Source organism: Solanum dulcamara, chromosome 7 (genome assembly GCF_947179165.1).
Source record: "Solanum dulcamara chromosome 7, daSolDulc1.2, whole genome shotgun sequence".
NCBI lineage: Eukaryota > Viridiplantae > Streptophyta > Magnoliopsida > Solanales > Solanaceae > Solanum > Solanum dulcamara.
In genome coordinates, this window is record NC_077243.1 from 34,375,076 (window position 1) to 34,400,051 (window position 24,976).

Consider the following 24,976-nt stretch of genomic DNA (forward strand, 5'->3'; position numbering starts at 1 on the left):
TATTATATTGCCGGAAGTGGTAATATCATTTCCAAGAGGGTCATTCATATTATATTATCGAGAGTGATAATATTATTGCCAAGATTATATTATTGAAAATGGTAATTGCCCAGAGGGTCATTTATATTACCGGAAGTGGTAATTGCCAAGAGGGTCATTTATATTACTGAAAGTGGTAATATCATTGTCAAGAGGGTCATCATCATTATCATATCATTGTCGAGAGGGCCATTATCATATCATTGCCGAGATGGCCATCATCATTATCATATCATTGCCGAGAGGACCATCATCATCATCATCATATCATTTCCGAGAGGGCCATTATCATATCATTGCTGAGAGGGCTATCATCATATCATTACCGAGAGAGTTATTATCATATCATTGCTGAGAGGGTCATTATCATATCATTGCGAGAGGGCCATTATCATATGCCGAGAGGGCCGTCATTATTATCATATCATCGCAGAGAGGGTCATCATTATTATCATATCATTGCCAAAAGGTCATCATCATATTGCATCATATCAACTAATTATCATATTGCATCATATCAATTCATCATCGTATTGCATCATGTCAACTCATTGCATATTGCATCAAAATTGAAAAAAACTGGCATTCAAAAAATATATTATAAATCACATCAACTTAGGATGTTTTGTTTGTTCGACGTCAAGATCGGGGGAGGTTTACATGCCAACGTAGTTACGATGATACTCTTTCATTTAAGTTACATTTTTCTACTAACGGGTTTTATCTTAGTCTTTGTCGAGAACATCCAAAAAGATGAATTCTCGATTAAACCACAGGTGTTGACGACATCAAAAAATATACAGCACCATGTGAAACTTTCTTAGCAGCAAATTGGGACACGAGTTGAAGAAAAACTTCCATCATAATCAAACCACACCCCTTTCATAAGGAATGTGGTATCTCTTTAAGTTCGTTAGCTTCAATTTCGCTCCGGAAAACTTCAACTTGTCACCGAAAGCAACTTTCAGTGTAAGTGAAAATACACCAAGAGATTTGAAAATCATGCCAGTTTATTCTTAATTAGGGGTGTGAAGCGCGCCACATTCATGGCTAAGAGGTTGCAAGCCTCTTTTTCATACTCGATTCATTTGTCACTCCTCCCAATAGAAGGTTATCTTAGCATAAGAGAATATTTTTTCAATCGATTGAGTCGAACTACAAATAGTTCGATTCCTAAGTTTAGAGATATGTAGGCGGGCTCGATGTTGAAAACTCAACGGTACTCCAACTTCTCCTCACTCTGTGCCCAAGCTTTTCGGTCTTTCCTTAATTCGACTCTGTGATAGCTTTTGAATTCTTTCAAACTAATGCGCTAAATCAAGCATACTAAACTAAAAGTGGTATGAATTCTCATTGAACCTGAGATATGTAGGAAAATTAATACCAGAGTTTGGCCATAACTTTCTAATGTTCGTACCGAACCTCTTTTTCAGAAGAGGAAGATGTGGTCGGTCAAAATTTGATTTGTCAATTTTCTTTGCCTATGATCTCTTTCATCAATCCTACTCAAAGAAAGGAATAGTTGTTGACACGCATTGTTTACCAACTCGTAACTACTTTTCGGATCGCTATCTCAATAGATAGGCATTTCTCAAAAAATATTCTTTATTAAATAAATGAATTTATATTTAGTTTAACTAATAAATCGTATATATTGACATTCATAACTTATAATATTTTATTATTTATTGATGTTATTACTATTATCTTTATTATTTTTATTTAAATAACAAACGTCATATGTTCCAATATTTTTACGTGTCTATTCAATATATATTATATATGTGTGTATTTTCTTTATATAAAAAACATTTCTTAACTAAGTTTATTTTATAATTTACTTATTTATATTAATATGTACATATTATATATCTATTTTAATACGTTTTATATACATGTGCATATAAAGTTATTACTTAATTAAGTTTATTATATATTTTAGTTAACTATATTAATTACGCATCTATTTTAGTACGTACATACGTACGTTAGATATACATATATTTATATAGTATATACATAAGTAGTTACTTTATGGATAAAATATTACTACTTGATAAAGTGTATAATTTTACTTATTCAATAGATATATTATGTTATTAATTAGATGACTACCTCTCTATATATATATTCTCTTCTTCACTATCTCTCTCTCTATACTCTCTACTTCATCTCCGAAAAAGGATACCGCAGCCGCCCCCCTCAATCTCTCTCACCCCCTCGCCGAGTCCGTTCATCCCGCCGGCAAACACCAAACAGACCCACCGCATCTCTCTTTTGCCAGAGAGAATGGCGCTTCTTCCCACCTCTAGCTCGCCGCCAGCAAAGACAACCAAACGACCCCGTTAGATCCTTCTCCGGTGAGATCTCGCCATGGAGAAGAGCAAAGACCCATTGCGCTCCTTCTCTCCATTAAGACGCGCAGCTGCTGTCAGCCAGCACCACCGGCAAAGAACCATGCACCGACGAATAACCACCATCGGCGAATCTGCCAACACCGCCTCCATCCATACCTAGACGACCATCTCCCTCCTCCGTCAAGGTCGACGGGAAGTAATGATAAGAGCACTGCTGCTCACAGCGATCCAATCAACGAGCAAAAATAACAAAGAGCCTCGATGCTCCACGAACTCCAGTGGAGACTGAGACAATGACGAACACCATCGATGAACTAAGCTTGAAGTTTTGGTTTGTCAAAAACAGATCTTGATAGATTCGTTCAAGGTGTTGTTATTTCGTAACAATTTAATAGTTTAAATTTATTATGTGTTTGGGCTGATTGATTTTGTTCAAACTCGTTACTTTGTTTGGTGTTTAGTTTGCTTAATATTTTGCTAATGCTCCTCTGTTTTAATCGGCTTCAAGTCTGCTTGTTACTTATGTTATACCGATTTCGGCATATTAGAGTCGTTCAAATTTGATATCTTGAATAAGGAATTGATTAGTCGCTGATCTTATCATATTTCACTCTCTTGATTGATTCATCAGTTTGTTGAAATTAGAATAAGAATATGTGTGTTTAGCCAAATTAGGTTATCAGTTGATTTGTAAACTAAATTAATAATTTCTTTATAATTATTGATAGTGGATCCCTTTTGGCAAAACTTTTTGACTCTTGAGGCTTCTTTTTTGAAAATAAATTGGATCAAATTTTGAAAAGAAGATATAATATTAATTTTGCTGATAAAATATTGAATTTTTGTCACCTTTCTTTGAAATATGTCCTCTTCCTATGACTTATTGGGTAAAAAAAGAAAGTCTAAACAAAAGTCTTGCCTAGCCATTTTTGTGGTTTTTCTTGTTTTTCTTGATTGTCTTTCATCACTGTAAGACCATCCTCATTTGAAGAAGGAAGGGACACAAAAAAAAAAAAAAACACAAAGAGTAGAGAAAGAAAGGAAAAGAACAAAAAATATATTTAACTTTACATTTTTTACACCTCAAACGAAAACAAAACAATAAGAAAAATTTTCTTACATACTTTACTATTCTTTTGCTTGTTCTCAACATCACAATTCAAAATTTATTTGTCTATTCTTCCTAACTGAAGCATCCAGGTTAGTCTTAATTTTTTCTTTATATGTGTGTGTCTATTATTTTAAATGTGTTCTTATTTTTGTTTGATTGTTTTGTTGGGATAAAAATTACATAATCATGTTATATCTCCATGTACACCGCTTGTATTTTTCTTATGGTTTAACAGAATTTGAACTTCAAAGCTCGAGACATGAATAGTTTGCCTGGGCAGGAAATCCAAAATTTTATTGTTTTACATTAAATTTTTATTTGTAATTTGTATTACTTTGTTCTGCAGAAACGGGCTTAGAAAGGGCGGTCCTATATCAACTTAGTTGATAAAGACAGGTAGTACCCAACGACTGACTTTGAAAAGGCAGCTATCTTAATCACGACATTCTCTATGCGGTTTTGTAATAATTTTGTAAGTAACTTTCTATACAAATAATGAAAAATTGGGGATAGTCTAAGGGGAGGGGAACTAACGTGCTACCTGCATTTATTTTATTTCCAACTCATGTGTTGTATGTATGTGTGCTAGATAATTACGGCTAATTAGTTAAGGTTTGAATGTAACTATTAGAATCATGTTACCACCATTTTACCTAGATTAAATTTACATTTGGGTTTGAATATTATATTCCATAGGTATTTGTGTATGTAATTGGAAAAATGGCCTAAAGTTACTATGCCAATAATTTTATCCTAGTATTGTCTTCTTATATATTATAAGTATGAATTTCAAAAATGATTTGCCTAACTTGTATATGTTTACATTTGGCTAGTTTAGATTAAAATCACCAACCCATATTATTAGAATAATTATTTAAATAATCACGTTTACATTGAAACACGTATGTTATTTAGAAATCATGGCTATAAGATTTAATTTCCAATATGTTAAGCACATAGAAATCGTATCTAATGTAGTATGTTGTCAATCTATAAATCATACCTATAGTTTAATAAGTATTTCATCATTTAGAAATTATGCTTATAGGATTTAAATAAACATTTGCCATGTTGTTTTATTTGAAGCATGCCTATAATTTTAAATAAATTTTTTAGCATATTATGTTATCTAAAAATCAGGGCTATAGGGTTTAAATAAATGTTTATCATGTTGTTTTGCTTTGGATAATGCCTATATCTTTAGAGAACTGTTTAGCATGCTATATTAAAGAAACTATGTTTATAATATTTTTTCAGCATGTTAAAATTAGGAGCCCGTTTGGATGGGCTTTAAGTTAGTCAAACCAACTTATAAGCCCCTTTTTAGATTTTGGACGTGTTTACCTAATGCTAACTTTAACCCATAAAGTTATTAAAATCAGTCAAAAATGAAAAATTAGAATTTTTAACTTTTTTTTCTAAGTGCTTAAAGTCATTTTGTTTTACCATAGAAATTACTTTTATATCTCTTATATTTTAACTAAATTCCAAACTACTATTTTTATTCTTTTAACCCTAAAATTCAAACACTTATTTTCAACATAAGCACTTTTATCCAAACAATCAACTGCTTAATTATAAAAATAAATTTCAGCACTTCAAAGTTTTTAAAAACACTTCATACATAAAAGTTATTTTTTTAAGCCCATCTAAACGGGCTCTAGATTAACATGTTCTAGCATGTTATTGGGGTATAGTAATCATGTATATAGGCTTTAACTAATATTTTGATATATCATTATATTCATAAAATCTCATAATTTTCAGCATCTTAATTAATTAGAAATCATGCCTATAGAACTTTAATAGGTTTTTCCTCCTATTATTTTATGGAAGTCGTGCCTACAAGATTTTCATTTTCAACATGTTACATTGTCTAAACAATCATGTTCATAGGCTTTAATAATAATTCTCAGGCTATTAATTGGTATAGAAATCATATCTTTAGGATTTTAATAAATTTTTATTTTAATACACACAAAAAACATGCTTATAAATTTTTAATAAGTTTTCATTCTTTTATTTTTATTAAAAATTTTACCTATAGAACTTTAATAAACTAACTATTTATGGATCGTGCCTATTATACTTGCTATATTTTTAGCATGCTATTAACTAAAAAAATCATGCTAAAAGAATTTTATAAACATTATTAGTTAATAACTAAAATTATCAAGCATGCTTTCTTTTATTACAGTCACCTTAGTAATTAAAATTGCCTTCATGTGTCTAAATAATGAAATTTTTTCTCCATGTTATTCAAGTTTTTATATTTACGATATTTATGTCTGATTGTATGCACACACATAATTATTATGACTTCACAACTTATTTGTGTTTTCAAGTATTCTAATTAATTAATCTAGAGGCTTACTTGAGATTCTGTGTGTTAACTGTTTGTCCTATTTTTTTTGTTTGACGATGTATCTAATTAAGATGCCTATATTTTTTTGGTCTAAAACTCACCCTAATGGTACATCCAATGCCTCTTGGATATTAAGTTAGGGACGATAGGCGCGCTTTAGGACGTTAGTTCTTATTTTTTTTAGATCGTTTTAGGATTATCATAACAAATGAACATAGGAGGGGTAGGGTAGATAGACCCTTCAGAAATGATGGAAGTTGATCCGAGCAGAAAAATGACAAAACACTATAGTTTTTTCTTTCGATTAACAAGCCAACATTGATCTGAAGATTATGAATACATTAATATTTTTATCCTGTCTACTTTTAAATATTTTCGTTTGTATATGTTTGGGGTAGTTTAATATTTTAAAAAAGAACCGAAATGATTTCTATTAGGCATCACTAATTTTTATTATTTCGTTTGCCTTTACTCTTATTTAATTCGTTGATATTTATTTATCATGTACTAATTCTAACATTAATTTTAACTTAATTAAATTCTTTGAAGAGAAAATATTTTTTATGATTGTTTGCTTCTTTTAAATGATTTATTTAAATTATCCCTCCTTTATTTAATCATTTTCATACCAAATCTATTTATCCTATAAATTATCCTAAATGTTTTAAAATTTATATTCCTTTCAAATTGTTTCATACTTCAATTATTGTTAAAAACATTTTCCCAAAGTTAGTCAAATAATTTTTAAATCATCGAACAACCACATGTTAGCGTCTATTTTAAGTGCTAAAACCTATTTAAAAAAAGCAATATGAACCTCATACTTTTTTTCTCTAAATTTTTAAGACTAAAATCTGTTAGTGTCTTTTAAATTAAGTTTTTCTTAATTTCTTTAAAAAATTAATTAGTGACTCTTCTTTTACTAAAATTGATTTTTTTTCTATAAAGTTCAAATTAATTTTAAACCGTCTTTTTTCGACAAAATAACTTTTAATGGAGAATATGGGGAAGATGGGACTGAGTGTATTCTCTCCTCTATTTAATAAAGAGAAGAAGATAATTCAAATTGGGAGTGCCACATGTCGTTTTAGCATTGGTTTGGTACATTCTTAAGACTTCCTCACACTCTCATACTCTAATGTTGCGTGAGAACACAGATGGTATAAAAATGTGTAAAAAAATTGTATTTATTGTGTTTTCAGATTATTTCGTGGGGTAATAGGACCCCCACACATTTAAGGTGTCTACTTCAAAAAAGGTTCAAAGTTTAGGGGGTAATTATGTATTTACTCTAATTATAATAATAATAATCACAATGATGATGGTGATGATGATGACAATAATGTCACGGCCCAAAAATCAAGATCATGATGGCACATATCCCAACCTAACTTGATGTGTAAGCCAAAAATTAAAATCACATACGAGACTCACAAAGGAAAGTTAGACCACAAACAAAAGATAAGAAAATACACAAAAAATATCTCAAAACCTGATATCATAGGTATAAAGATCATCTAATAAAATATTTGAAACAGTACATAGAACTCAGTGTCTATGATTAAAATTAAAGACTACAAATAAAGATAGAAATGATAGTAATCTGAATGCACTGGATCTCACCACCTAATCTAATATAGGATCTCTGTTAGAATAATCAGGTGCCACTAGGATAACCCTGGCTAAAATCTGCATCCAAAAAGGGACACAGAAATAGGGGTGAGTACAATCCACATGTACCCAGTAGGTTTGATCGACTGGTTATTTGGAATTGATTAAACTATCCAATAAACTAGGAACCCTTCCACCTGTATACAGGTAAACCAGTCCAGCATCAATGCCGCCAATTTATATAGAACGACACGAATAAGTAAACATACAAGTCTAGGCATACATCAATCAAGATTCGCCCAAAAAAAAGTACCACATCATCATATGAGTCCAAAAATCAATGTAGAACAACATGAAAACCAATACAATGGGATGAATGCAATGCATGGGTGGTACTGGTGGAATCAAGATTATCGCACAGCCTATTGTACACCCTGCCGAGTTGAGCTACCAGACAGGACCCGTGGGAGCCTCGCAGACCATATACATCAATCACAATGTATCAACTACTTTGTCACCTAGCTTGTGGTCAAGGACTCATGATATCAATATCTCATCCTTCTTACCACCTAACTCGTGGTCAAGAATTTTTAAAGGTGTTTCATTTTCTTATAAAAAGGTGTTTCCACAATCTCACTTCCTATGTTCCACGATATGAATGTTTGAAGATGAATGTATGTCAATAATACAATTAGAGGAGTACAATCAACTCAATACAAACCTCAAAGTAAACAAGTTCTTAAAACTCCAGTTTTATGATAAACACCCTCTTAAAAATCAATGGGAAGAAAACTTTTTTAAAACAAGCAATAGTTCTCCAAAAAATCTCTTTAGTTCTCAAAATATACAACAAACCACAATTCTCCTCAAGTACTTCATGTTTCAATGCATTTCATTTCACAAAGTATCTCATTTCTCAAATCACTTCATGCCTCAGCGCATTTCATTTCACAAAGTATCCCATTTCATAAATTATTTCACAGGTATCTCATTTCTCAAATTATTTCACAAAATATCTCACATTTTGCAAATCATTTAACTTTTCAAAAGCATTTTATTTTTCAAAAGATAGGTGTCAAATCACCAATATGGAGTAATTTCATGAACAACCACAACAAGAAGTAAAGTCCCCCTCATGGGCATCACAATACAATATCAATCCAATCATGATCAATCTCATCCCATAGTCTACAACATAAGAATAACCAATTTTCCAACCCCAACCTCAAAGAGGGATAGTCAAACCTAAAGAGGGATAGTCAAACCTACCTCAATAGCCGAAACCCCACCCGAACACCTCTAACCGGAAAATTCCACTCAAATTTCAACTCCAAATTGATTTTCCACTATCACGAATGTAAAGTACTCATCAAAAGGAGTACAACAACAATACCCATATTTCTAAGATTAGGAATCAGAGTTAAAATCGTCCAAAATTTTTGCCAACATTGAGTATGTGAAAATCAGAAATTTATTTCAAAATCATGTTCTTCAAGTAAAAAGGAGTTCGTAACTGAAAAACTCACTAAAATCGAGTAAATATCGAGCTCCAAATCAAAGAATTACTAATTTTTCAACTTGGGGAAGAAACTTCAAAACCCACATTTGAAACTCGATTTAAAATGAAAGACTTTGAAAAATATTTTTCAAAATAAGTTTACCTACAATACAAGGACCTTAAATCCCAAAAATCAATGAAAACCCATTCCAAATCGGCCTTCAAATCAATAATTATTGATTTCTCTACCTTGGGGTTTAAAACATCTACTTTATGAATAGGAATCATGAAATATGAAAGGGATATTCTTGGAAAACGAGTAAAATAAGGTTATAAATATGTACCCAATGATTTTTGAAGAACAACGCATCAAAAATCACCTCAAACGGACTTTCCTAGCTCCCAAAATGTCAAAAATATGAAATGAGTTCAGATAGATTTTTAACTCAGTGATTTCGTCGCTAAAACCCATTCTGCGTCGCTAAAACTCTATTTATTCGTCGCTAAAAGTATGCACCAGCAACATTCAAAATATCTTTTTGACCTTCAGAACTCGTCAGGAACCCTATAAACACGAATCAATAGTGCAATTGTTTATAAAACATGTTAAGGAACCAATGGAATCTTTGGATTTTACGAAAAAAGATTTTTATGACCAAAATACTCTCTCGGACCTCTCTGTAAGTCTTAACTCAACTTTTTCCTACTTAGGACGTCAAAATAATAAATCAAGCTTGGGACCTCAAAAAAATTCAAGCAAGACCACTCCTAAACCTAAAATCACCTCTCGAATCCAATGGAGTCATCGGAATTCTATTCCGAGTCTCGAAACTCTGAATGTTTATCAAAGTCAACTATAGGATCAAAATTTCAACAATTTCTAACTCAAAGCCTCAAATCCACAATATGTTCCTGAAGCTAATTCCGTCAACTCTCCTACACCAAATTCCACATTTCAAAGTTGATGGAACTAGCAAAATTCTATTCAGATACTCATAGCTCCGATTGGTACCAAAAATCACTTTTTAGCAATTTAAGCCTTTAAAAACTCAAAACTTCAACATTTCACAACTTTTCAATAAAATTCCAATATTATGTTCATAAACAGATCAAACATGACTTTGAGAAACTATCGAAATGGGTTAAATAATAATTTTCTAAAATTTTCCAAAAATGACCTATGGAGTCATTACATCATCCACCACTAAAGACCATGTTCGTCCTCGATCATAAAATAAAGAAAAGAATCTTTCTCGCTGTTACCAAGAGTCTGAGGTACAATTCTCAAAGTTAATATCTGTTCTTCCAAGGAAACTCACTTCCGAGGACCATATCATCAGGATACACTCTCAAGAATCGGACTTCTGAACCAATATTGAAAAATATCTGCATCCCAAGAGTAATTACCAAATCACGAACTAACCCATGAACCAAACCTAAACTGAACATAAATCACTTGTAATATACAAACCATCGCAAGTCTCAGCCAAGCTCCATTCTCTTAACATAGTCATCCCCCGAGTTTAAACTGCAAAAATTTGATCACTCAACTAATCTGACCAAAAGAAGGTAACAATTAGGTAACCAACCAGAGAATGATATTTCCAAGCATATAAAAACTCTAGTAAGACTGTCAGGATGCTGGAACAGTAGCTGTGATTGTAGACAATCCTGAAAATGGGAAAATTACGTTTGATAGTCCTCAAAGTCAATCATATATAGCTGCAACAAGTCCTCAATGACAAGATAACTGCCAAGACTAACGAGAAACTGCAATTCTCCATGATAAACCTCATGCAAGCACTCTCAATAAGATCCACACTTGCAGAGTACTAGTATACCATGATTGTCAAAATTTCTCTTTTGTCATACTCAAAATACTCCCTTTCTAGTGTTTACAGTCAAAACTCCTCCAATTATCTGATTCCTACATGTTTGACTTCTCTTTGCACGTGATGTCTAATTTAATTACCAATACAACTAGAAATATACTCAACTTATTAAAACTCAACATATTCACCATAATCCAACAACTGAAACTGAAAAATCTAATTTCAACAAAATATCATGACCTTACCAATCCTTTACTCATGCTTCCAAAACTATTATTAGTACCAAATTCCTTGGAGATTAGTTTGTCACTATCTATAACTCCAAATTATGACTCATTTTTCTCAAATGAAGTACTATTATTTGTCTCAAGACAACTCTAAGCATCCCTTATTAGAAACTAGCCCTACCCAAGGCCAATAACATTAATTTCAAATCTGATAGTGCTTTTCCAACGAGCTACAACTATTGAATCAGAAACCAATCTCAACCACATGCAACTATTCACATGACATGCGTTAGCCTTATTCAAACACTCGTACCATCGTGCCAAAACCCAAAGAAACCTTTGATCACCCCAAGAGTTCCGTGTACCATAAACGCATGATCTATATTCACCACCAAGCACCCATGTTGTTTATCATAATAGTCTACACGCCTTCCATCAACAAAGTAGTATCAACCCAGCTCGAAATCTTCAATGTCCATATAGATCGGTAATTCCTTCTTGTAGTGCGCCCACAAGTCACCTATCAGGATTGAATAATCTCATCCAACTTAAAACGCAAAATCTCTCATGCATCGCTGCTTGTCACCCAAATCAGGACCAAATATTTAGAAGCATAGATGATAACCCCTCATAAATTCATGCCGAATCGACCCACCTTGCGTTGCCACATCTGAACTTAAGGCAAAAACCCATACTCATGATCCAACCCTAAGTATCTGAACCCTTGATGCCCGTGTCTCTTGTCCTTTTCCTGAGCCTATTCACCATTATCATTCTTTGACCAAAATTTGGCAAAAGATTAACTTTTACTTAAACTCACTCTTCGAATGAAAACTTAATTAAGATTCTTCACAATAAGAAATAATACATCTCTAACCAACACCTGGCACAAGTCTTTCCAAATGCTCAATAATTAATAAGGCAATTTGTCTTCATTACCTTGCCAATCCATACCTTGAAAAATCTACAACCACAAATACAAAGTTATGATGAAAACCTGAATTTCGGTTGGCACACCATAAACCAATCCCCTTTTTGACCCGCGTTAACTCATACCTTGAAGATTTTTAGAAATTGCATAACTTACTGTATCATCAACCACTTTCTCATTGATCTCACCATATGCTTTATTAGAGGTTCAATCCATACTAGTTATCGAATTCAAAACCACAACAGAACATATTCTCTTACTTGAGCCGAACACCTGTAGATTTCCTTATCAAACCTTGCCCAACAATTTTTAACCCATCTGATGCACATGTGACCCGATTATCATAACCTGAACAATATAAACAAAGTCACATCACCCTGCAAAATTAATCTAATAATTGATATGATACTTCAAACCCAAGATATCTCAGCCAAATTCAATGAAATAGACAATTCATACATGCACAACATTCTCAATTGCCTTCACATAAGTAAACCTATTGAATACCTTGTTGGTCCTTAAGCTCGTGACTTCAATAGCAATCTATTTGTTCTAACTTAAGACAAAATCATCAGTCCCCACATAGATATCCAAAGTAAAATTCGCACTTAAACACATGAATACCATATCAAGATCCACCACTATAATTCTTTTTATAACAAATGCTTACCCCAAGCGTCCGTAGTAACAACTAGTTGTCTTTTTCAAATGTGAAGACAATATCAAACCTCATTACCTAAGTAGGTGGAACAACTAATAACTCCTTAGTATTTAGTATTCGCACTTGACAATTGATGTCTCTTTCCTCATATATTACTAGTACCACATCAGAAAGCCCACTAGATCCACCGCTAGGACACATCATACTCACCGAGAATGTCGCACCCAAATAGTTCACACTTTTCTTCCCATTGAATTATCATGATACATTACCAAATTAGCCTTATCTTCAACAAAGAAATGTGTGCCCTTTCGTAAACAAATCAATAGCAGAAGTAACACAACCCATAACCCTAACCAAGTGAACACATATACCATCATAGTAGTCGTATTATAAGCTTTCTTGATATGCACCCACTCTATGTAGCCCCGATAGAATTTCTGATCTTGATTGTCACCACATCATCCTCATCCTACACTAAGCAGCCTCGGGGACTAGAACCCTGTGGAAGGTAACTTGAAACACAAACATGCTTCCCTTGAACCCGATAAACTTTCTTGGCTAGTCGGGCCAAATACAGATTCCCCTATACCTTTTGTCCTTTGAATAGATGTATGTGCTGGCCAACCCTGATAACACCAGGTGCTTGAACCCAGATTCTCTCTACCTTTATACAAATGACTACCAAACTAAATCTAATGATGAAACCTCCTAGCGCCACCCTATCTTGCATGCTTGTTACTCTCAATCATCCTAGCATGATCAATAATACTCTAAAATAAATCATTGGATAACACAGTGGGGTTGCACCCTCCTGAAGATAACTATCGAACTCTTTCACCAACTTATGGACCCGCTCATACGCGACAGGGATACTCAACATAGTATATATGACAACTCATGAAAAGGAGTCTCATACTCAACTATTGGCATAGAAACCCAATTTAATATTACAAACTCATCCCTGTACTGATCACAAAAATTGCATAGTACAAACCTCTAAAGTGATGTCTCGATAAACTGATCTCAAATCATCATAGGGGTACCAATGAGTCTAAGAGCAAGAATTGACCTCCACCACTCCTTAGACATATCCATAAACTGATAAGAGGCACAAGCCACTCCAGAAGCCTCTAAAATGCCTAACAACACAACAATAACATTAACAATAACAATAACAATAACAGTATCAATAATAACAATAACAATAGCAATAGCAATAGCAATGATGATGATGATGATGATGATGATGATGATGATGATGATAATGATGATGATGATGATAATGATAATGATGATGACGATAATAAAGATACCACAATAATAATAATAATAATTAAAAAAAATATCAACAACAACAATAACAGTATCAATAATAATAACAACAATAACAATAACAATGATGATGATGATGATCAAGGTACAATAATAATAATAATAATAACAACAACAACAACAACATGTAATGACCCTCCAGGTCATTTTCTCTATTAATAATAATAACAACAACAACAACAACATGTAATGACCCTCCAGGTCATTTTCTCTATTTTTCAATCATTTAAGCTTTTAGATCTTTCATATATCGACCCCAAGTTATTTATGACTGGCACTGATAGTTCGATCACATGATCTTTTGTTTGGATTTTACGTCGTTTTCCTATTTTGGAGCTCTTGGTGTTTGAACGGTTGACTTCGATCAAAACTCTATGAAAATGAACTCAAAATCGAATTTTGATGGTTTCATCAGCTCTAGAATGGTCATTTTAGGCTAGTATCATGATTGCCTCGAGTCCTGAGGCTTTTGGTGTGAGTTTATGCCATAGGCGTTTTAGCTTTTATTCTTTGGCCTAAGTTTGACCGTGGTCAATATTCTTGAAAAATGTTCTCAGATTGAAATTTTATTTGTTCGATTATCTTCAGAACGTCGAGTTTGGTCTAGAAGGACCTTTAGTTCGGGTCCTGAGATCTTTTTGATTTTGGGTGTTTAGGCGAAAAGTTGATTTTTAGGCCTAATGGGTCCCGAGGGGATATTTCTATCATAAAATCTTTTTACAAACATCTAAAAATTACATTGAGTCCGGAATGTCAAATTTAGTGGGGCAGTATACCTGATTTATTTTTATTGGGTCTCGAATGAATCCCAAGAGTCCGTTCAGAGACTATGAAAAAAATAGAAAAAAAATCAGATATTTGGTGCAGACTTTTAATGACCTGAAAATGTCTTTTTGGCGAGCAGAAGTCCCTTTTCGCAACTAGATCTTTCTTTATTGGAAGCCAAAAATCAGCATTTAGACTTCATTTTCAAAACATGATTTTCTCTCATTTTAACTCCATTTTGGGTGATTCAAAGTCTAGGTTGCTCGAAATTGGTGTGGCTACACATTGGAGTGCTCGAGGACTATCGAGGGACCTCCGCTTGAAGTATTTTTCAAGTTTTAGTTGTTGCCCTCTCTCCTTCTTTAGCTTTAATGGTGAATTAATTGCATGGGTTGATATCTTCGTTTTAGACATCGAATGGTATCATATTTTGGAACACAAATTCAGTAAGCTCAAATGAATCTTTTCAAGAGTCAATTTTGGGATTTCTGATGCAGGTCCAACAATTTCCTTTTAGATCTGATTTTGGGTTCATCTCCAAAAAAAAACATTTTTGGTGTCAAAACGTCCGTATGAACGGGTGATCAATATTTTGTTAGTGTGGCGGCCATTGAAGGTGATTTAGAGGTGGAAAGCTTCAAATTAGGGGATTCAAAGCGTGTATGATCGGCTTTGAGGTAAGGTAAGGTCTCTTACTTTGAGTGAGCTTTATTAGATATCGTTTAGTATATATTACATGTGATTTTAGGTTGGTACTTGCCAAGTATAAGTTTTGCCTCCGTCTAGTTCATTTCTTCAGTTTCAATTAAGTATTAGGCTAGAATAGTCCGTTGAGATCCTTAGTTTAGGCGATGAGCTTGTTGCGGTATTACCTTAGCATTATTACTAAGGAGTGTGCAAAAATCAAACCGACTGATAAACCGAATCAAAAATAGTGTTATTGATTTACTGCTATTGGGTTATTGGGGTAACAATTATTTAATGATTTTATAAAAACAAAAGACATTAGGTTATCAGTTCAGTATTGATTTTTTAATATTGGGTTATTGGATAAATCGATAACTCATTATGTTAATAATAATTTACTATTTTAATATTTGCTCATACACAAATATCAAACAAAAATATTAATGTAAATATATAATCACTATATCATACTATAGTGCCCTAAACAATTCACCATTCACACTACTTCACAGTTTACATTGTGCTTGCCCTTTAGGCTTTGTTGCTTTAGATTTACAATGTCATAACTCAAAACCTAAAGAAGTAAGAAGGACAGCAGCTAAGGTTTGCAAGTTTCAACGACGATTGCAAGGTTTAGGCGATGACAAGGGTTAGATGATGGCTAAGGTTGTGAATTGTGAGTTTGATTTCTCTCTTTTTTTACTACTCTTCTTCCCCTTTTTTGATTTCTCCTCTTCTCCGTACCCACTTTCTCAAAAAATTTGACTTCGCTGGTAAATAATTAGAAAATTATTTCATCCTAATTGGGGTTAAATCTGATGAGCATTTGATTATTTTTCTTAAGAATCTCTTTTTCCTTTTTAAGTAATGTTCAAGATTTCCGAAAATTGTTGGAGAAGTCGTATATTTGTTTTGAAAGCATTTTCTTATTGGTTAAACCAAAAACTGAACCGTTAAAGATTAAAAATTAATAAATTAAAACCAATAACAAATATCTTATTGATTTAGTTATCGGTTTAACTTATTTAAAAATCAAAAATCGATAAATCAAACAGATAATACTTAAAAACTAAATCAAACCGACCGATACACCCCTTATTATTATCCTTTTAGGATTGTTATTGATGGTCTTAGGCTAGGTGTCACGCCCCAAGAGGGTACCCTAGATGTAACCGGCACTCAGAAACCATTTCTGGCTCCCAAGCGAACCACATAGCCTGATCACACATTCGTTCCTTCATTCAATCAGCGGAAAATAAAAAAAAATAAAGAGAATATTCGGCGGGCAACTCAAAACATCAATCTAACTCAAAGAATAAAGGTCGTGGGCCAACATTCAACTAAAATATTTGTCATTTAAAAATAGTTTGACAAGAATAACTCAAGGATAGAAATACTCAATCGACCCATCACTATCTAGTCTATGAAACCTCTATCATTACTATCTAATTGATGCCAATGACATGTTCATGGCTACCTCAACTCAAAATGAAAAGGTTAACTCGACGCAAGATTACATGAGCGGTGTCCTCCGAATGTAGGGGAGGACTCACCAGTACGTTGAGTGTGAAATAGATCCCCAATGATGCTCCTATTGACGATCTCTTAAATCTGTCTCTGCATCATGAAACGATGCAGGTCCAAATGGACGTCAGTACGTGTTATGTACGAGTATGTAATATGGCAGAATGAAACATACCTCAAGGAAGAATAGCAGCGGTCCAAATATCTCAAATCAGAAAGATAAGAGAGACTCAACAAGGCATCATAAGTCTAAAGTAATAATACATTTTTAGACAAAGACCAATCATATACCATACAGTCTAATCTAATCATACACAATACAGTTCAATCAAATTATTCAATCCAATTCGATCATATACTGTTAGCTCGAAGTCAATTACATATCATCTAATCCAATCGAATCATATATCTATCCAATCATGCACAATCCAATCACAACTCATCTAACCCAACCAGATCATATACCCTCAACTCAGCAATCAACTCAAAGGACTCAACTCAATAAATATGTAACAACTCACTCAAGTGTCCTAAGTCTAACAAGAAATAGTTTAGACAGGACTAACTCATAAGCATATAGCAACTCACTCAAATGCCCTAAGTCTAACAAGAAATAGTTTAGACAGGACCAATTCGTAAACCACTCAACTCAACTGACTCGGAGCACTATCAAGACCTAAATGGGAGTTTCTCTTATCCGACAACCATCACCTATGAGCCAGTGATAGTACAACAATCAGACGTTGTTGCCACGTCCGTCCATACCTTGCCAGGGCATGAATGCCTCCCTAATCATGGATACCATCGATTAGTCAAGTCTTATCATTTCAGGACAATAAAAAAAATGGAAAACATCCGACTTTAACGGTTCGATCCCACGGAAAGCATCCGACTTTAACGGTTCCATCCCTACCTACGTTGGCGGCGTAGTTTCTGGGGTTCGAGTATGGACTGTACTCTCACCCGCCTCGGTGCTCGATACTCCTCCCATGACTCCATGCTCATAAAACTCCCTCCAATCATCTCAAGCAAGCCCTCACGGCTAGTTTCATGTGGAACATTGCCACCTCATCAACTCTGTTCTCATTTCAACTCAATTAAGTCATAATGGCAAATCTCATTTAGGACCTTGTCCACTCGTCAATTCCATCCTCAACTCAACTCAATCAAGCCTCATTTAGATAAGCATTTATGACATCTCCTCAAGACTCATCACAACTCTATGGCTTTTAGCCCAACAACTCAAGTGGAATAACACATTCAAGAAAATTGATTTATGTAACATAATCACATGGTTAAAGAGATCAATAAGACATATTAACAAGTAAAAATGCTCAACTCATTTATAATCAAAATACTCGTGTTCAAAATAATTAAAAGACTCCTCAAACTCAACTCATGGTTAAACTCTTTTTAAATCATAGATGAAAATAATCATTTCTTAAACTCAAAAATAGTGTATAAATAGTTTATGCAAAAATGCTCACAAATCATTTATTTAAAACTCCTCAAAAGATCCTTTATTTTCAAAATACTCATAAGACTCCAATCAACTCAGATTATGCAAATCACATATCACATAATCACATTAGACTCCAATCCGCTCCATCACATAACATCCTCATCAATATACCTCTTCATCAATCATTCTACACATATTAAATAAGCACCATTCACGTCATCACTCACATCGTCATCAAAACATCATCATCACATCATTGTCAAGTATCATCATCACATCAATCATCAAACATCTACTCCAAAATCCTTATTTTAGTCCTATGTTCATTTTATAGAAGCAAAGGGACATTCTTAACTAACCAATTCATTCTTTTCATTCCAATCAATACATATATACACACAACTATCCATCTCAACCTCAAGACATTTATGACAAAAAATCTCATCTTGGGTTCATGTGAATGAAACATGAACTCATACTCTCAACAAAACTCAACTCAACAATATCGTCAATACCTATAAATCTATATACAAAGATACATTTGTAGTTAATAATATGAAAAATAATTATTTAGTAACTCAAGTCATTAAAATCATCAATCAACCATTTGTATCTAAAAACATTCCATAGTTTAGGAAAAACTTTCAAGAAAACCTTTCTAGAAGGTGCAACTCTTTCACAACTCATAACCAACACATCTATGGGCATATGGAAGAACTCAATCCATATTTTAGGTTAGCCTTACATACCTTGTTTGAAGACTTTGAAGAAACCTTGATGTTAGGTCTTCAATGGAAGGCTTGAATTCTTGAAGCATCTTGAAGGCAATCTTTGTTGGAGAAGAATTTGAAGAAGAAGAAGAAGAAGAGAGAAAATATTAGGGCTTTGAGAGAGAGAGGGACTGAAAAATATGGTCCCAAAACGTCCAAGGATAGGTATATATAATTAGGGAAAAAGTCCAAGTTGCCCCTCTTCAAAAATCTGAAAAATTGGGCAAAAATCTTGCTGGAGCTATAGTGGCGCGTCGCGCCATTGCAGCGCCAATCCAAAATAGGCTTAAAACCCTGCACATCTAATAGTGGCGCGTCGCGCCAAGGACCAAACTACTGAGGCCATTTTCTGGCGCTATAGTGGCGTGGGGCGCCACTGGAGCGCCAAGCCTGAATTTCGCCCAGGCCTAAAATTCCTGCAGTACTAATCTGTAGTAAAATGGCCATAACTTTTGACTCCGAACTCCAACAATTTCAATCTTGGAGGCGTTGGAAAGAAGACTTAAAGACCTTTAATTTGGTAGGTCGTGGGCCACCCAGTTCTTTATATCCTAGGAAATATGGTCGTTTGAAGTTGACCCTTATACTAACTCGTCCGAAAACTTAATCGATTGGAGTTCTTTGGACTCGACTTGGTGTTAGAGATCCCTTATGACCCCTAAACACATCTAACACACTTCAAATACTTAGGAATTAATCCTAACTCATGTGTAAAATTACAAGTCCTCCAGTCTGAGTCTACCCATACGTGAGGAAATATTCGAGTCTTTGCGAAAAAATTTCTGAGGTGTCACACTAGTTTTGAGCCTTAGATGCTTTAATATGTGATGTACCGCCCTTATAGCTAGACATACCTTCCGGTAGGGCTTGTTATGGATGATGTACTTTGTGGTAGTGCATGAGACCTCAGTGGCTCATCGTAACTATAGGTTTGGCTTAGTTGTGCTTGTTGGGAGCTGAAATGGCATATTTGTGGGTAGGGCATTGAAAGACCCCAAAAGTTGGAGGGTTTGGAATCCAAAAGAAATCCTCAAAAAAATTGACTGACTTCATCCAACGAGTCAATCTACGACTCTTAAACAGTCCTACGACTCATAGAAATAAGTCGTGGAGTGACCCTTAGTAGTGACCCTTAGCACTTCATCATGAATTCCCAAACTACATTAACCTCATAGGTTGCCTTCATGGCCGAGCTTGTGGATCCACATATAGCACAGTTGAGTTGAGATGAGATGAGCACCATGACGGAGTATACCTTGGCAAGGTAGCCTCCCCTTTCTCGATAAGGGTTCCATCGAATTCTATGTAATAGCTCGCATGGTCTTAGATGTCGGTTAAAGATCTTATCCCACACAAGTTGAATGTCAAGTTATGAGCTCATGATGAAGTTTTACGATATGCATTGACCATGAGTTTTATATGTTTTCAAATGTTTTAAGCCTTACTCATGTTCATTATGATTGGTCATGCATCTTCTGACATATTGATTAGGTTTCTTTACTTGTTCATGCATAACTCACATACTTAGTACATCCAAATGTACTAACGAATATTTTGCCTACATTATCTCATCATGTAGGGACAGACGACACTCACGACCATCCTATCTATGGCTAGAGTTGCCCTCAATTCTCAAGGAGTTGGTGAGTCCTCATTCTATCGAGGACATGACTTTTATTCTTGTTGTTGATTTGACTTTGTTTTATTGTTAGGGTGAGCTAGGATTTTGTCCTAGGCCCCCACTAAAGACTAGACTAGACGCATGTTTAGAGGGCTTAATGATGTAGTCCGTGTTGGACGTCTATTGAGTAGATTTTCCTTAATCCCACTCCCTTGAGCTGATTACTTCCTTTTACATCTTATTATCATGTTCTTTACTTTATGAATGCAATGAATGGTAAGATGGCTTGGTTGGGGTTCTACGCATCTCGATTGTCGTGTCTAGCTTGGCTCTAGTTCGATCATGACAAATTTGGTATCATAGCACAAGGTTTAGAAAAGTCTTATGGAGTCTAACATGCCACGTTAAGTAGAGTCTTATTGATTGGTGTAAATTGCATCACATCAATGAATAGGAGGCTACGAAACATCTTAGGAAAAGTTTCATTTCTTTCATTATCTATGTCGTGCGGTAGAGTGGTTAAGCCATTCCCTCTAACACTTGTTCTTTGCAATTATTAGAATATGCCTCCATAAAGATACCCCCTAGAAGGAACGTGGTTGAAGAGGAGTAACAAGCTCCAAACGATCCTTTGAATGATCAAGTTTCCATTGCCTAGTTCCGAGCGGCCTTCTAAGTACTTGCACAAGTTACGGCTCAAGTTAACTATGAAGTGGTTGCTTCCATGAACTTAAATGTTGGTATGGCGGCCATTAGAGTTCGTTATTTCGTGAGGATGAATCCTCCGGAGTTTTGGGGTTCTAAAGTTGATGAGGATCCACAAGAGTTTGTTAATAGCATCCATAAAATTGTTGAGACCATGGGGATTATCCCGAGTGAGAAGGCAGAGTTAGACACTTACCAATTGAAGGGTGTTGCTCATATTTGGTATGATCAATGAAAAAGTGAGAGGCCTAAGGAGGCGGATCCCGTGACTTGGGATGAGTTTAAAGAGGCGTTTCATGATCGCTTCTTCCCATTGGAGTTGTGGAAGGCCAAAGTGCAAGAATTCATCAACCTTAAGCAAGGTAGTATGAGTGTGAGGGAATATGCCCTCAAGTTTACTCAATTATCAAAATATGCCCCCTTCATCGTTGTCGACTCGAGAGCTCGTATGAGCAAGTTTGCATCGGGTGTGTCGGATATGGTCTCAAAGGAGTTCAAAATGGCTATGTTGATTCGAGAGATGGATATATCTAGACTTATGACCTATGCGGAGAAAATAGAGGGTGAGAAGCTAAAGGAGAAGAATAGGGAGTCCAAGAGGCCAAGGATCGATGGTTGTGATTTCTCACATGGTAAGTCTGGAAGTGATGGATGTCCCCATTTTCGCCAAAAGTACTCCGGCCTAGAGTCTTCTAATGCCACTACTCCAAGGATTGACAAGTATAGGGTGCCCAACCCTAAGCCTCAAGGAGGTGCTCCTATTGGACAAGTTACTCCCGCATGCAAAAAGTGTAGTAAGAACCACACAGGTGAGTGTTTAGCTGGTTTGAATGTTTGCTACCGATGTAGTAAGCCGGGTCATCATGCTAAGGAATGCAAGGTCAAAGATGGTCGTCTTCAAGGACAATTTGCTCATGATGCTCAAGTGCAACCAAAGGATGGTCAATGCAACAATAGGTTTTATGCTCTCCATGGTAGGAAATAGGTGGAAGAGACTCCCGATGTTGTTACCGATATGTTACGGGTCTTTCCCATGATGTTTATGCCTTACTTGATCCGGGTGAAAATTTGTCTTCTGTTTCCCCTTATGTAGCCATGAGATTTGATGTTAACTCCAAAATGTTGCTAGAGCCTTTCTCCATATTATATTGATTGATGACATTTTGATTTACTCTCAGAATGAGGAGGAACACGCTAATCAATTGAGGATTGTATTGCAAACTCTAAGGGACAAACAATTATTTGCCAAGTTCAATAAGTGTGAGTTTTGGTTAAGGAAGGTGGCTTTTCTTGGTCACATTGTGTCTGGTGAAGGGATTATGGTTTATCCTAAGAAAATCAATACGGTTAAGAACTGGCCTAGACCATCATCTCATTCGGACATTAGAAGTTTCTTGGGCTTAGACGGATACTATAGAAGATTTGTGGAAGGATTTTCATCGATCTCATCACCTTTCACCAAGTTGACTCAAAAGAAGGTGAAGTTTCAATGGTCAGAGGTTTGTGAAAAGAGTTTTCAACAGTTGAAAAATCATCTCAATACCGCTCCTATCTTGACCTTGCCGGAAGGGTCCGATGGTTTTGTTGTGTGATGCTTCAAGGGTTAGTCTTGGTTGTGTATTGATGCAACATGGTAAGGTAATAGCCTATGCTTCTACACAACTTCAAGGTGCATGAACGGAATTATCCAACCCAACTAGCGGAGGTTGTGTTTGCCTTGAAGGTTTAGAGGAACTATCTTTATGGTGTCCACGTGGATGTGTTCACCGACCATAAGAGCCTACAATATGTGTTTAAGCAAAAGGATTTAAACCTTCGACAAAAGAGATGGCTTGAATTGTTGAAGTACTATGATATGAATGTGTTATACCATCTGAGGAAGGCCAATGTAGTTGTCGATGCCCTTAGTCGGTTATCTATGGATAGTGTTGCACATGTTGAGAAAGGCAAGAGGGAATTGATCAAAGATGTTTATAGATTGGCACGTTTAGGTGTGCGTTTGATTGATTCTAATGATGGAGGTATTCTTGTGTATAATGGTTTGGAATCATCTCTTATGGCGGATGTTAAGTCTAAGCAAGACCAAGATCCAATGTTAGTTGAGATGAAGAAGTCAGTTCCCTAAAAAGCCATTGAGGCTTTCTCCCAAGGGGTGATGGTGTGTTTCACTATCAAGGTCGGTTGTGTGTACCTAATGTTGATGGGTTGAGAGAGTTGATATTGAATGAGGCCCATAGCTCCCAATATTCGATTCATTCAGGCTCCACTAAGAAGTATCATGACTTGAGGGAAGTGTATTGGTGAAATCGCATGAATAAGGACACAGCAAAATTTGTAGATGACTGTCCAAATTGCCAAGAAGCTAAAGTTGAACATCAAAGACTGGGAGGTTTAGCCCAAGATATTGAAATTCCTACTTGAAAGTGGGAAGATGTGAATATGGACTTTTTAACGGGTTTGCCTCGTACTAAGAAGCAACATAATTCCATTTGGGTTGTCGTAGATCTGATGACTAAGTCAGCTTATTTTCTACCCGTTAAGACTTTTTATGGTGCCGAAGACTATGTTAAAGTTGTATGTTTGTGAGTTGGTATGACTTCATGGAGTTCCCTTTCCCATTATATCGGATCGAGGTACACAATTCACTTCACATTTATGAAAGTCGTTTCAAAAGGGCATCGGTACAAAGTTTAAGTTAAGTACCGCTTTCCATCCTCAAACTAATAGCCAAGACGAAAGTATGATCCAAACTTTAGAGGATATGTTGATGGCATGCGTTATTGATTTTAAAGAAAGTTGGGATGAGCATTTTCCATTAATTGAGTTTGCCTATAATAATAGTCATCACTCTAGCATTCAAATGGCTCCTTTCGAAGCATTGTATGGGAGAAGGTGTAGATCCCCGATGAGATGGTTTGAAGTGGGTGAGATGGACTTGATTGGTCCATATTTAATGATAGATGATATGGAGAAGGTAAAACTCATAAGGGAGAGGTTGAAGATGGCTCAAAGTCATCAAAAGTCTTATTCAAATATTAGGAAAAGAGAACTTGAATTTGTGGTGGATGAGTGGGCCTATTTGAAGGCTTACCCATGAAGGGTGTAATGCATTTTAGTAAGAAAGGGAAACTAAGTCCTAGATATGGTGCACCTTATAAGATATTGAGAAGTGTTGGTAAGGTGGCCTATGAGTTAGATTTGCCACTTAAGTTAGCTATAGTTGACCTGGAGTTTCATGTATTTATGTTAAGAAAGTTTGTGAATGATCCAAATTCCATTGTACCATTGGAAAATGTAAGTGTTGAAGAGAATTTGACTTATAAGGAGGTTCCGGTAGAGATTTTAGACCGGCAAGTTAAGAAGTTAAGGAACAAAGAGGTTGTGTTCGTCAAGGTGTTATGGAGGAATCAACAAGTAGAAAGTGCGACTTGGGAAGCGGAGGCGGATATGATGAAACGATACCCGTACCTTTTTA

General features: G+C 35.1%; 1 protein-coding gene across 8 annotated transcripts in view; it reads right to left on the reverse strand.

Moving 5' to 3' along the window:
• The window catches only part of LOC129894343 (uncharacterized), a 41,134-nt gene that overhangs the window by 6,262 nt on the left and 9,896 nt on the right, over positions 1 to 24,976 (reverse strand). For 2 of the 8 annotated variants that reach the window (XR_008767669.1, XM_055969994.1), the window contains 2 exons: positions 13,630 to 13,774; positions 7,356 to 7,561 (listed from right to left, as the gene is read on the reverse strand). Coding sequence is in view for 5 of the 8 variants with exons in the window: in XM_055969994.1 (XP_055825969.1) it covers positions 13,659 to 13,774 (116 nt within the window). In the remaining 3 variants the exon portion in view is untranslated. The other 6 variants (XR_008767671.1, XM_055969997.1, XR_008767670.1 and 3 more) reach the window with 4 other exon arrangements.